We start from the raw sequence: 14,759 nt of genomic DNA, 5'->3' as shown, positions 1-14,759 counted from the left end.
CACTTAGGTCTTTAAGGCTGATCTGCATTGTATCACATGTCAGAATTTCATTTCCTTTTAAAGCTGAATAATTTTCCATCATATGTATATATCACATTTTGTTTATCCTTTCATCAATCCATGGACATTTGGGCCATTTCCACCTTTTGGTTTTTGTGAATAATGCTGCTGTGAACATTGGTATACAAATATCTCTGAGTCTCTGCCTTTAATTATTTTTGGTATATACTCAGAAGTGGAATTGCTAGATCATATGATCATTCAATGTTTAATTTTTTGATTAAATACTGTTTTTATTAATTAAATAGTATCATACTCTTTTTCACAGTGGCTGGACCATTGTACATTTCTACCAGCAGTACACATGGATTATAATTTCTCAACATCCTCATCAATATTTGCTGTGTTTTAGTAATGGCCAAACTTATGAGTGTGAGGTGGCATCTTACTGTGGTTTTTATTTGCATTTCCCTAATGATTACTGATGGGAATCTTTTCATGTGTTTGTGGGCCATTTGTATATCTTCTTTGGAGAAATGTCTATTCAAGTCTTTGCCCATTTTTAGAATTGAAGGGTTTGTTGTTGTTGTTGTTGTTGTTGTTATTGTTGAGTTGTAAGAGTTGTGGTTTTTTGAGACGGAGGTTCGCTCTTGTTGCCCAGGTGGGAGTGCAATGGCGTGATCTCGGCTCACTGTAACCTCTGCCTCTCAGGTTCAAGCGGTTCTCCTGCCTCAGCCTCCTGAGTAGCTGGGACTACAGGCATGCACCACCATGCCCAGCTAATTTTGTATTTTTAGTAGAAACGGGGTTTCTGCATGTTGGTCAGGCTGGTCTCAAACTCCTGACCTCAGGTGATCCACCCACCTTGGCCTCCCAAAGTGCTGGGATAACAGGCATGAGCCACCATGCTTGGCCCAAGTTGTAGGAGTTTATACCAGTACCCCACTATTTTGATTATTATAGCTTTGTAGTAAGTTTTGAAATCAGTTAGTATGAGAACTCCAGCTTTGTTGATTTTCAAGATTGTTTTGGAGATTTAGGAGCAAGGTCCCATCTTTAAACTTTTTTCTTTTAATTAAAAAAAAAAAGGAAGTTTTAATTATTTTTTTTAATTATAATACATTCCTAAGAAAGACATTGCTAGGCTACTGCTATGTCTTTTTCCAGAGTTGTTTCTAGTTTTATAGCTTAGTCTTGCCAAAATAAACATTTTGGGTATATGTTTTGGATAGATTGTATAATAATATTAGAACAACCTAACAAAATCATATCTGTTTTTTGTTTTGTTTTGTTTTTTGTTTTTTGTTTTTTTTTTTTGTCTTCCAGAATCTCTACACAAGGAAGTACAGGATTTGGCTTTTCTAGATGTCGTATCCAAACTTCGCAGTCATGAGAACAAAAGTGTTGCCCAGCAGGCCTCTCTCACAGAGCAGAGACTTACTGTGGAAAGCTGAGAACTGCCCGATACACGGCATCATGCCATCTCTAATTTCCCCTCTGTCCTCCATCCAGCGGCTTCTTCCGCTTCATTCTCTACCATACCACTTGTGCATGCATGTAATGGTCTAATACCAGTTGAAGAACTGCTGTAGGTACCTCCCTAATAAGATTTCTAAACCCATAGTTAGTGTGATCATGACTTTGTCAAAGGCAAGTCTCCACCCATAACTGTTCTCTTGTATCCCTGTTGCTTGAGCTACATTAAGTAGAATGTGCATGTTGTAGTCCTATGATGATGTAAACTTGGTACTACATAATGACTTGCTCCACACATGCAGTAAACTACATAATGATGTACTGGTAAACTAGAAACAAAGAATGCAGCAGGATCTGTCCAGCATATTAAAGATGAAACTGAATTGGAAAAATAGCTCCATTTTTTGGTGCTTGGGAAGCACAGTGACCAAAAAAGCTGTATGGCTGCTTATTCATTAGTCTTTCCTACTAATGTCAAACCCATGGTACCTAGAGTTAAATAAAATTCCAATGCCCTTACTCTTTAACCTATTGTTTCTCCTTTAGACTATTGAAACTGCCACAAACTTGGCAAGACTTTCTGAGGTTTCTGATTCCATATTTAATTGACTATTATCAATAGCCTGATATTGAAAAACATTTGTAGTTTTCAGTGTGAAACTAAGGGGTTGAAGAATCGCTATTGGGTTTTGCCTGTATTTTAGATTCTGATACATATGCTGTTTCACTCAGGAACTACTTCTACCAGTTAATCAGCATTATCCAGCACTTGTCTTTAAAAGTCATTTGGCACTTGTTTGTTTTCAACAGAGACAATTGAGTATAGTTTATTGAAGAATGGAATTTTTTTTTTTTTTTTTTTTGCTGTTTTTCATCATTCAGCTAGAAGGTGAGAAGTTTTATCTTCCATGGTCCTTTTAAATCTTGTTAGAACTAGCAGGACGTAGGTGGAAAGATGAAGAAATAAGCTTGTCTAGACTAAAGAAAGGAAAGCAGGTTATAAAAGCCATAGTAGCCAGTCCAGTTTATTCTGCAGATGGCCTCATACCAATCGCTGTTAGTTTCCCACCTCCACTTTCCCACTGAGAACTGCAGCAATTTTAAAGGATATGAAAAAGCCAAGACTCAAGAGATGAGAAGACCCCGTTGGCAAAATATAGTGTACTCTTCACTGCCACTGCCACCACCAAATGGGTTTTTAGAGCTTTGAAACACAATCTTTGTAAATTAATGAAAACCTCCCTGTGACCCACCTGCCTTCTCCCCATACCCAAATTTGACCACTACTGGCCTAAAGGCAAGATGGGCTTCGATATAGAAGGACTGCAGGACAGTAGAAAGGGCTGCCACGGCGGTGACAAGAGCTCCTTCCTCTCCAACATGTGATGCTACACATCTCTGTGGGTGATCTAAGTTGGACTTTTGACTCTAAAACAGCTATAATCCAAGAAAGATAAAATTCTAATGGAGGTAAAGAATCCTGACTGACTGTTCCCTTTGATGTCCAAATAAGGGACTGTCGTGAGTACTTACGCTACACTTACTATAAGAATGATATTGTTTGTCTTTCTCCTGGGCTGGATAGCGGACTATATTATAGGCTTTGAGAGACATCTGTCATGTTGCATAACTGTTCATATTAATAACTTAATAAATAGTATATGAAGCTATAATGGCCTCATTTGGTTTTTTTCGTATATTTTATCTATATTTCCAACTCCTAGAATAGGGCTTGCTATTGATGTTCAACAAATATTTGTTGACTGAATGAATGAATCCTGCATCCATGAAGTTTCCAGACTGCCTGAACTAATTCCAGAAAGAGAGACTGACTGACTGATAGAGAGTTTGAGATTTGATAGTTTGTCTGACTTTAGGGAAAAAATTTTAACAAAAGCATCCTAAAATCATAGACGTGAGAGAAGTTACCATCTAGGCCAGCTACCAGCCATCAATTTGCTAATATGCTAGGAACTCCCATCTCCAACAAAATAAAGTGCAATTCAAAGTACTCATCATTGTATAGAAAGACCAGAAGGCTGTGATGGGGGCTACCAAATTATATGGTACACTGATGTGCCATTGCAGTGGATGGGAGAGTCTATAGACTGTACTCTCCCTTATCTCCTACTAAATCTTAGTCCTAGAGACCACTATTAAGTTAGTTTGCTACCCACTAAGAGCACATTCCAAGGGAGACGACGGGAGGAAAGAATAGCACAACAAAGCTCTAACTGTCCATCTTGAGCCAGTACTAGAACATAGATGAAAAGCGCAGGAATTCAAGCAAAGAAGATGCCTGAGTGCAATGCACTAGAATACCCCTTTTCCCCCAGCCCTGTTAGCAACTTGGAGTCATGTCAACCCACCCGACTAGACTGTAACCTCATTGTGCTCAAAGCAAACACTAGCCCATAATCCAGTGTTTTCCTTGATTTAAAAAAACATGTTTTGAGCATACTGTCTGATAAGAATGGAGACACAGAAGAAAACTTTTTCATCTAAAATGATTTCTTGAGTGGAATAGAATGCAGTTCTCATATGCAAGCATTAGTCTGAAGGGTTCTGAAAAATGCTACATGTGAAGAATTCAAAAAGAAATGCTCTTTGGTATAATTAGGAGGCTTATTATCTAATTCTCTTGAACATACTGGGTGAGGATATCTAGATGTTAAGACATTTACTTAGGTGAGCATTACCCTTTGTATCCAGCTGTTACTGGAATCAGTAAGCTTAAAAGCCAGTTAACATTAGGACACTATAACATTTGTATTATACAAGTGTCTATTAAAAAGCATGTAACAATATTTGGGATTAATCTTTATAGCTGTAGCCAGGAAAACTAAGGTCTTTTTTCACAGGTGTGATCTCTAACTTTGCCTACATACATACATACATATAAATAATATCCATGTAACTTCGCTCTGTTGTCCAGGCTGGAGTGCAGTGGCACAATCTCGGCTCACTGCAACCTCTGCTTTCCAGGTTCAAGCGATTCTCCTGTCCCAGCCTCCCAAGTAGCTGGGATTACAGGCGTGCGCCCTGACGCCTGGTTAACTTTTGTATTTTTAGTGGAGACAGGGTTTCACCACGTTGACCAGGCTGGTCTTGAACTCCTGACCTCAAGTGATCCACCTGCCTCGGCCTCCCAAAGTGTTGGGATTATAGGCGTATGTTTTATAGGTGCGTCCGACTCAAGTGTTACGTACTTTAAAAGGGTGATACAGTGCGAAGAGTACTGTCTTATCTATAGTCATATCCTGGGTCTGTTACATACCAGCTGTGTGACCATAGCCAAGTAAACTTAAACTCTTTGGGCCTGATTCTCAATAGGACAAGTTTAATAATCCCTACTTCCCTTAGGATTTTCATGACAATTGAAACTTTTAGACATTCAAGACAAGGTGAGATGGAATTGTGATATCTTAGGGCCTAACCTGTATACTCCTCTCTCACTGCTGCAGGATTCCCAACTAAAAGGATTCAAAAAACAACCCTCAAACAGAAAATAGTATACCTATTAATAGTTTGTAATGTAGAAACAAAACGACTCACGCCTGTAATCCCATCTACTTGGGAGTCTGGGACAGGAGAATCGCTTGAACCTGGAAAGTGGAGGTTGCAGTGGGCCGAGATTGTGCCACTGCACTCCAGCCTGGATGACAGAGGGAGACTCCGTCCCAAAATAAAAATTAAAAAAAACTTTTAATGAAATTGAGCTTTTTAGCTGTAGCCACAGAGATTCTGTCTAACACTTTGAAAATGGACAATACACATCTGTCTCCTATTTATAACACTGAACAGGAACTTAATATGATGACAATTCATTTTTATATATTAGAACCAAAGTATCAAATCAAACTTAAGCCAGGTAGGTACTGCTGCCTGCAGTTCTTCTGACCTTTGCTCTCTTGATCTGGTGGTCTGCTCTGGTCTACCAGCAGGAAGCCCAGAGAAGGTCAGCACCTCTGACCTTGACCTCCCTTTAGGGAGGTTCTGCTCAGCATGTTGGTGCTTAGTTCCTTTATGTCTAGCATAGGCACATCAGACAGATACCTAAAACACTTAGAACTTAGGAAGGAAGGGATGATTGAATACAATTATAAGATGATATGAGAAAATATTAACCAGAGGAGCTTTGACTTCAGACTCATCTTTGGAGGAACCCAAAATAGTTCCTAATTTCAGTTAAAGCCAACTATCGGTAGACAGTTCCGTTGCCCCACCCTCCCTTTTCTCAAGTTTCCAGAATGCAACCCACTCTCCACCATGCTTCTCCTACCATGACTTCCTTTTTTGTGTAGGTAAGAAAAGTAGAAGACGTGTTAATGAATCATATTCTGCTCTTTTCACCCACACAGCCTCATCCCCTAGTACCCAGCAGAAGTTAGAGGAAGTAACACAGCAGAGTGTCCATGTAGATACATCATATCCCAAAGTAATAACTATTAAGTCCTCTGCTTCCCACTTGCCTATTTCTTGTCCTCTTGTTACCCTATCACGATTGTGAAACGCAGCGACTTCCCCTAAGCCACAAGTGAGAACAAGATGTTCACTGACCTGAGAAAACCATCTGACAAAAATTCATTTCCTGTTAATAAGAAAACAGCTTGGCATTTGTGTTATAATATGATCTGACAGTTCATAGAAAGCATGCTTTGTTGTACCTGTGCCTAACGTCTGATGCAAAGCTTCAGAATGATGTTCTGGCATGCTTTCCCACAGCATTTGGCCAGTGTGTATTTTACATGGTTGAAGCATTGTGCCATGTGTAGCTATATCCTTTTTTCCCCCGACTTAAGAATTTCTCACGTTACTAAGAACTCAAGTTTTTATAAACCTCTTTTTTAATGGCTGCATATTTTTTGTTCTTTGTTGTGTTCTTTGTGGTTTTGAGACGGGGTCTTGCCCAGGCTGGAGTGTAGTGGTGCAATCTTGGCTGACCACAGCCACAACCTTCTGGGCTCAACTGATACACCTCAGCCTCCCTAGTAACTGGGACCACAGGCATCACCACTATGCCCAGCTGCTTGTTTTTGTTTTTGTTTTTTAAATGTTGCAGAGATGAAGTCTCGCTTTGTTGCCCGGGCTAGCCTTGAATTCCCAGACTCAAGCGATCCTCCCAAAGTGCTAGAATTATAGGCATGAGTCACCATAATCCCATATTCTTTAATTATATGGCTGTACCAGAATCTTACTTAACCTTTTCCTGCATCTAGACATTCAAGATATATTCTGAGTTTTAAAAAAACAAACCCCAAATGCTAGGTTGTGTGTGTTTTCAGGTGCTAGGGTAGTTCCTCAACTAAAACCTATCTGACCTGCCAGTCCCTCTATTTTCTGCCCCTAATTGTTAAATCGAAGGCCCCAGTCCTTTCTTCCTCAGGGATCCTAATCAATTCCTCAGTGTGGCAGAGCTGCACTGCCCTGCCCAGCCTCTGTGCAACCCTTCCTGATGCACCCTTACTTTTCGTCACCTCTTTAACACTCTACTCCAGCCAAGCCCTCCCCACTCTCCCAAGGGAACCCACAACAGCACCTCCTGGTGGGCAACCAAGCGTTACATCACTTATATCCACTCAACATCTACCACCAGCCCGTTACCAAATGTATCAGAGTGGGTCCAGAGTGTATCAGAAGAGGTATAGAGCACACTCTACAAGTACCTATGGAACTGATGTTTAGCTAATTGGAGTCTAATTGCCTCTTAGCACTGCCATCAACTGCTAGCAACATATTTGCACCTCTAACCAAACCTGTGAACCACCACTGATTTCTTCCAAGCTGATAAACACTCTCCAGGCACCACTCACATGGAGAGGGGAGGGAAGGAGTGGAGAGCCTTTTCTTCCAAAAGAGTCATCATGAAACACTCTTCATGCTCTTCATGATTCTATCACCTGGCCAACCCGTTTCGTCCTCTATAGACTAGGGATGGCAAACTAGGGGCCCTCGCATGTGTTTTGTTTGGGCCACATGGTTATTTTTGGTTTTTTTTGAGACGGAGTCTTGTTCTGTCACCCAGGCTGGAGTGCAGTGGTGCCTTCTCAGCTCACTGCAAGCTCTGCCTCCCGGGTTCACGCCATTCTCCTGCCTCAGCCTCCCAAGTACCTGGAACTATGGGTGCCCGCCACCACGCCTGGCTAATTTTTTGTATTTTTAGTAGAGACGGGCTTTCACCATGTTAGCCAGGATGGTCTTGATCTCCTGACCTCGTGATCCGCCCACCTCAGCCTCCCAAAGTGCTGGGATTACAGGCGTGAGCCACCACACCCAGCTTGGTATTTTTTTTTTACAAAAAGGAAGAAGAAAAGGAGAAAAGATGAATAGCTTTAAACATTTATAATTTAAGTGATTTTGAATAAAAATCCATTTCTCTGGCTTTTCTTTTAAAATGAGGAGATCTGGCAACCAGGGACTCTACATTTCGGGAGAAGAGCATGTGGCTGGGGCCTCCTTGGGACAGAATACGTCTCTCTACCGGATTAGATCCCCACCTGGTCATTCAGCTAAACTGCATAGCCCCTGGAAGCCTATGCATCTGTGACCCTGTGGATAGAGGCTGTCTGCTTCCAGAGCAGGAGAAAGGGAAATGGGTTTTTAGGGACAGAGAACAGCACTATGGGAAAGGCCATGTTTAAAGGAGGTCCAAATATTTGACTGACGGTCATTTGTATGACCTGTACAAACTTGCACTGCCTTTAGCCCCCAGAGAAAAGACTTGCCATCCTGATAGTCAGTGACAGCTGCAGTCTGACAAGTGGCAGGAACATGAAAACAGCTGCAAGCCATGCCCAAGCCTGCACTCACCACATCCTGCTGATAGGAGGGAGCTGGTGCTGGCCCTCCTGTCCCTCTCCTCTCACAGGGCTGGCAGTAGCTTGTGGTGACTGCAGGAATTTACAAAGTCCCTTAGCTGGGTCAGAAATGTAGCGCTTCTCCTGAGGCCAAAGGCATCTTCACCATCTTCTTTATCCCATGTGTCAGGGGATCTTATGCAATATGGAACCCTGCTCACCCAAGCTTACTGCACTCTGCTCTTGGAGGCCTCCCTTTGGAGAATTCCTAACATGACTCTACCTGCCAACCTCCCAGGCTAACCTATCAACCACAATTTCCTCTGTGTAGCCAACCCCACAGAAATGAGCCTCCTCATTTTAAAGGGCTCATACAATTAGAAGTTCTGCTCCATTCCAGCTAAGATTCCAGTGAAAAGAAACATTCTGCTCCTAAATGTTTCAACAACAGCATGTACCAAAGAACAGTATGTTCCCTATATACCCCGAGTGAGTAAGCCCCAACAGGCTCACAGAAAGACCAGATAATTCTCCATGACTTAAGCCAACAAGGGTTACACAGACCAGGAGCTAGAGCATGACAATGGCAGAGGAATAGTTACCAAACCGTGCGTTCGCTCGGGGTGGCCAACCCATAGCCAAAAACATGTCAGAACTCCTACATCCCTGCCATATTGGAAAAAGAATATAGTATCAAAAAGTGTTAAAAATGTCTTTGTGGAGTGTCCTCGGGGCGTAGGGGCCGACCGCACGCAGTCGCGCAGCGCTGCCTCCGCCTGCCAGTCTCGCCCGCGATCCCGGCCCGGGGCTGTGGCGTCGACTCCGACCCAGGCAGCCAGCAGCCCGCGCGGGAGCCGGACCGCCGCTGGAGGAGCTCGGGCGGCAGGCTGAGCCCCCCGCTCCTTGGCTGAAGCCCGAGTGCGGAGAAGCCCGGGCAAACGCAGGCTAAGGAGACCAAAGCGGCGAAGTCGCGAGACAGCGGACAAGCAGCGGAGAAGGAGGAGGAGGTGAACCCAGAGAGGGGCAGCAAAAGAAGCGGTGGTGATGGGCGTCGTGGCCATGGCGGCGGCTATCGCCAGCTCGCTCATCCGTCAGAAGAGGCAAGCCCGCGAGCGTGAGAAATCCAACGCCTGCAAGTGCAGCCCCAGCAAAGGCAAGACCAGCTGCGACAAAAACAAGTTAAATGTCTTTTCCCGGGTCAAACTCTTCGGCTCCAAGAAGAGGCCCCGAAGAAGACCAGAGCCTCAGCTTAAGGGTATAGTTACCAAGCTATACAGCCGACAAGGCTACCACTTGCAGCTGCAGGCGGATGGAACCATTGATGGCACCAAAGATGAGGACAGCACTTACACTCTGTTTAACCTCATCCCTGTGGGTCTGCGAGTGGTGGCTATCCAAGGAGTTCAAACCAAGCTGTACTTGGCAATGAACAGTGAGGGATCCTTGTACACTTCGGAACTTTTCACACCTGAGTGCAAATTCAAAGAATCGGTGTTTGAAAATTATTATGTGACATATTCATCAATGATATACCGTCAGCAGCAGTCAGGCCGAGGGTGGTATCTGGGTCTGAACAAAGAAGGAGAGATCATGAAAGGCAACCATGTGAAGAAGAACAAGCCTGCAGCTCATTTTCTGCCCAAACCACTAAAAGTGGCCATGTACAAGGAGCCATCACTGCACGACCTCACGGAGTTCTCCCGATCTGGAAGCGGGACCCCAACCAAGAGCAGAAGTGTCTCTGGCGTGCTGAACGGAGGCAAATCCATGAGCCACAATGAATCAACGTAGCCGGTGAGGGCAAAAGAAGGGCTCTGTAACAGAACCTTACCTCCAGGTGCTGTTGAATTCTTCTAGCAGTCCTTCGCCCAAAAGTTCAAATTTGTCAGTGACATTTACCAAACAAACAGGCAGAGTTCACTATTCTATCTGCCATTAGACCTTCTTATCATCCGTACTAAAGCCCCATTATTTAGATTGAGCTTGTGCAAAAGAATGCCAAGCATTTCAGTGAACTAAATCTGGGAGAAGGACTGCCAAATTTTCTCATGATCTCACCTGTACTTTGGGGATGATAATCCAAAAAGATTTTACAGCACTAATGCTGATCAAAATTTGCTCTCCCACCAAGAAAATTTCAAAGACCACAATTGTTCTTCAAAAACAAACAAAACAAAACATAACAAAATTAACTGCTTAAATGTTTTGTCTGGGCAAACAAAATTATGTGAATTGTGTTGTTTTCTTGGCTTGATGTTTTCTATCTACACTTGATTCACATGTACTCTTTTCTTTGGCATAGTGCAACTTTATGATTTCTGAAATTCAAAGGTTCTATTGACTTTTTGCATCACTTAATCCAAATCAACCAAATTCAGGGTTGAATCTGAATTGCCTTCTCAGGCTCAAGGTAACAGTGTTCTTGTGATTTTACCAATTATTTTTTCTTTTTTTTTTTTTTTTTAGATTTGTAGTATTCTGGTCAAGTTATCGTGCTGTACTTTGTGTGTAGAAATTGAGTTGTATTGTCAACCCCAGTCAGTAAAGATATCTTCAAAAAATTATCCTCAGGTGTAGATTTCTCTTAATTCCATCTGTGTATCATGTGAAACTATTGCTGTGGCTTCTTGTGTAAAGACGGGAACTGTGGAACTGTGATGTTGTCTTTTGTGTTGTTAAAACAAGAAATGTCTTACCTGTATATGTATGAGTCCTCCTGTCATTGTATTTGGCATATGAATATTGTGTGCAAGGAATTGTTAAGACTGGTTTTCCCTCAACAACATATATTATACTTGCTACTGGAAAAGTGTTTAAGACTTAGCTAGGTTTCCATTTAGATCTTCATATCTGTTGCATGGAAGAAAGTTGGGTTCTTGGCATAGAGTTGCATGATATGTAAGATTTGTGCATTAATAATTGTTAAAAATCTGTGTTCCAAAAGTGGACATAGCATGTACAGGCAGTTTTCTGTTCTGTGCACAAAAAGTTTAAAAAAGTTGTTTAATATTTGTTGTTGTATACCCAAATACGCACCGAATAAACTCTTTATATTCATTCAAAAAAAAATGTCTTTGTGGCAAATATGAATTATTTCTTCAATATCCAGCTCTCCTTATTAACAGAACCCCAATTTTCTTCAGGGACTAGTATGCCAAGCTTCAAATAGTCCAATTTTCCAGCTTTCCAAGCTAGTGCTACAGTTCTATAGAAATCCCCGGATATGGCATCCTTTAGTGAATAGAAAGGAAAAGACCTGCTGGACAAACACTGTTTGCCCCTTCACCTGTTCCTTTTTTTCCCCTCCTTCTTGTCTCAGATAGGGACCCAAGAAGTACAGCAGCCCTTTAGCAACCATTAGGTAGAAATGTGAGGATGAAGGCCTGTACCTTAAGGACAGTGGAGCAGAAAGGTACAAAGAGCCTGGGCCCACAGGAGCATCAACGAGCTGGAGTAGCAGCCCTATGCTGAGAACCCTCATGCTGATGGCAGGAGACACACACCGGCCTGTTGAAATCCCTCAAGCAGGGTTTTCCATTATTTCAAATGGAATGAAATTTTGATTCATGAGGCTAGTTGTTAATGTATCAAAATCTCCCCTAGGACAATTTGTTCTGCTTAAAGGCCATGGCCACAGAACTCATGACAACAGAATCCAAAGGATTTAAACAACTGGGGCTACCAGTTTTAACCCTCAAAGTTCAAAAATACCCCAAACAGCCTGACTCTCTAACTCAACAGCCTTCCTCACTACCCAAAGATTTACTGAACACTTACTATGTCAGGCACTGTGTTGGAAGAAGATAAACATGAACCTGACTATTGAGCAAACAAGTAAGGGCTTTAACCAAGGCATGAACAGAGTTATGGGGTTCTGTAGAGGTGACTCTGGGTGCTCTGGGCATCCTGGGGCAGAGGGTACATAGGAAGGAAGGGTGGAAGCAAAAGAAAAGGCTGGGAAAATAGAGCAGCAGAGATGGCGGGGGCAGGGAGTGGGCATTCGCCATTTTAACTTTGTATTATATAATGGAAAAACCAAGGTTTCTACATAAAAGATGTGTATATTTGCTTTATGTTTTGTTCTAGAATCAGAATTATTACTAATGAGGGTGGGGCAGGCTAGCTTTCTGCTAATTTCCTTTCTGGAAATTAATAGGTAATTGTGATGAATTCCTAATGTTGAGAGACAATTCTCGATGGGTGTCTTGTGTTTCTATACCTCTGTGAAAGACAGCTTCAGCTCTTGTCTTTTTAACTACCTTTTCAAGGATGTTTACATACCAAGTAGCCTTGTAAGATAGAGACAGTGTCTCCCTGGGACAGGCATTTATTTTTACTGTACAGAAATAAAGATAAGGTCTCCCTCGGGGGCAAAGGTTGGTCAGGATCGCTTGCAGGCCCCTTTATGAGACTGGGGTTTCCTAAACTCAGGGTTCCTTTGCTGGGTCATAAACCTGCTGTGTGTGTAGTATCCATCTGGGTCACTGTTCCCTGTGGGACTTGGGAAGCAAGAGAAACTACTGCAAATATGAGATTCATTTTACCAGAGGTGCATGCATAATAAAGTCCTTTTAGTCTGACCCAGGAGTCTCAGGCCTTCTCTCAGCATCTATGTACCTGTGACAGGCTAACTTGTTAGCTTGCAAGGAGGGTAAAATCTCAAACACTTCACAATTTTTGATGCTTAAACTAAGATTTTTAGAGAGGAATGGTCTGGGATACTTTTATGGGGCTAGAGATTGGAAAAGAAGGTAATTCTGAAGTATCTGAGTTGGGTGACTGGGCAGAAGACTGGGCAGAAGATGGTGGTGGTGTTAAAAGGAGGAACACAGAAAGGAAAGCGGGTTCCTGTAAAATGAGTTGGCTTTGACACATTTGGTTGGAGATGCCTAGAGGATCTTGAGGACGAGATAGGCAGGTGGGCAGGTTCTTATTCCAGCTGAACCATGAGTACAGGGGATGCTCCATAAACAAACTGAGCCCCCCAGGCCTCAGTGCTCCCCTTGGCACTTCCTAAACTCACACGTCATTGTGTTGTCTCAGGGTCTCCAGAACACACCAACAACAGATCCACTTTTTTAAAAAGTATGCTTAAATCAGTCAGACATGGTGGTGTGCACCTGTAGTCACAGCTATGTGAAAGGTTGAGGTGGTAGGATTGCTTGAGCCTGAAAGGTAGAGGTTGCAGTGAGCCGTGATCATGCCACTGCACTCCAGACTGGGTGACAGAGCAAGACCTTGTCTTAAAAAAAAAAAAAAAAAAAAAAAAAGGTGTGCTTTTCCCAACACTTAGGGAGTCAAATTCCCGGAGCTGGAGCCTGGGCATCTGAATTTTTTTAAAGCTCCAAAGGTGATTCTGATCTGCAGCCAGAGTAGAAAAACGCCAACTATTAGAACCAAGGGCAATGACACTTTCCCTAAAGTCCTCGGAGTGTGGCCTGGCCAACAAGAGTCCTCACCTTGTTTGGTGAAGTAGGTGGCCATTTCCTGAATTGGTAGCCCAGGATTTCTGTTCGACCTCCATCCTTTTTGAGGCCACTGAGTTCTGACTCAGGGACCAATTATCACTTGCCAAGTAAAGCACTGTACTTAAAGAGATCAGATATCCTGAGCCAGCCAGCTCCTAGATGTTGCTCTAAAGTAGACATTATCTCCCAGAATGGTTCAGAGATTTTTCTGCTCCCCTAAACTTTCTGGAATCCTGCCTGACACATCCTCTGGATTAATCATCAGGATACCCTCATGCCCAGCATATGGGGCATAGCCCCAGATACAACCATTCCCTACCCCCATCATCCTTATGAAAAGCCATGTTCTCTCAGACTTCTGAAGTCTTTTGCTGATAGTTTGAGACTTTGAGCTTTTAGAGGAGGCAGAGGGGATGGTTGTGTGCTTGGTTAGCTCATGGCCTTTCTCCTTAGCTTTCCGCATGCCCATGTGTACCTCATAGCCCTTCCATGTGCTGGCATGACTTCTTCCTGTCTTGGAAAGGCTTTTTTCTCTATATGATCATGTCATCAGCAAACAGCAACAGTGTGGCTTCCTCTTTACCAATTTGGATGCCGTTTATTTCTTTCTCTTGCCTAATTGCTCTGGCTAGGATTTCTAGCACTATGTTGAATAGAAGTACTGAAAGTAGGCATCCTTGTCTTGTTCCAGTTCTCAGGAAGAATACTTTTAACTTTTTCCCATTCAGTATAATGTTGACTGTGGGTTTGTCATGGATGGCTTTTATTATCTTAAGGTATTTCCCTTCTATGCCAATTTTGCTGAGGGTTGTAATCATAAAGCGAGGCTGGATTTTGTCAAATGCCTTTTCTGCATCTATTGAGATGACCATGTGATTTTTGTTTTTAATTCTGTTTATGTGGTGTATCACACTTTCTGATTTGCACATGTTAAGTATGCAGGGATGCAGAACACATCCCTGGTATGAAAAGCACTTGATCATGCTGGATTATCCTTCTGATATGCTGTTGAATTTGG

The 14,759-nt window shown here is 42.6% G+C and overlaps 2 protein-coding genes across 11 annotated transcripts in view; both read left to right on the top strand.

Annotated features, from left to right (window-relative positions):
* RAP1GDS1 (Rap1 GTPase-GDP dissociation stimulator 1) overlaps positions 1-3,146 on the top strand; it is a 172,909-nt gene extending 169,763 nt beyond the window's left edge. For all 10 annotated transcript variants that reach the window (XM_009207218.2, XM_009207216.2, XM_021938648.2 and 7 more), the window contains one exon: positions 1,327-3,146. In XM_009207218.2, the coding sequence (XP_009205482.1) occupies positions 1,327-1,454 (128 nt within the window). In that variant the 3' untranslated portion in view covers positions 1,455-3,146. The remainder of the gene's footprint in view (positions 1-1,326) is intronic.
* Positions 3,147-7,818: 4,672 nt separating this feature from the next.
* LOC101010829 (fibroblast growth factor 13) lies at positions 7,819-11,342 on the top strand. The gene has a single exon (XM_003898991.5). It carries the CDS (start codon positions 9,318-9,320, stop codon positions 10,062-10,064), a length of 747 nt encoding a protein of 248 aa, XP_003899040.2. The 5' UTR covers positions 7,819-9,317; the 3' UTR covers positions 10,065-11,342.
* The last annotated feature ends 3,417 nt before the right edge of the window (positions 11,343-14,759 follow it).

This window comes from Papio anubis, chromosome 3, assembly GCF_008728515.1.
Source record: "Papio anubis isolate 15944 chromosome 3, Panubis1.0, whole genome shotgun sequence".
Taxonomy (NCBI): domain Eukaryota; kingdom Metazoa; phylum Chordata; class Mammalia; order Primates; family Cercopithecidae; genus Papio; species Papio anubis.
Note: the sequence above shows the minus strand (reverse complement) of the source record. Positions and strands in the feature narration are given on the sequence as shown.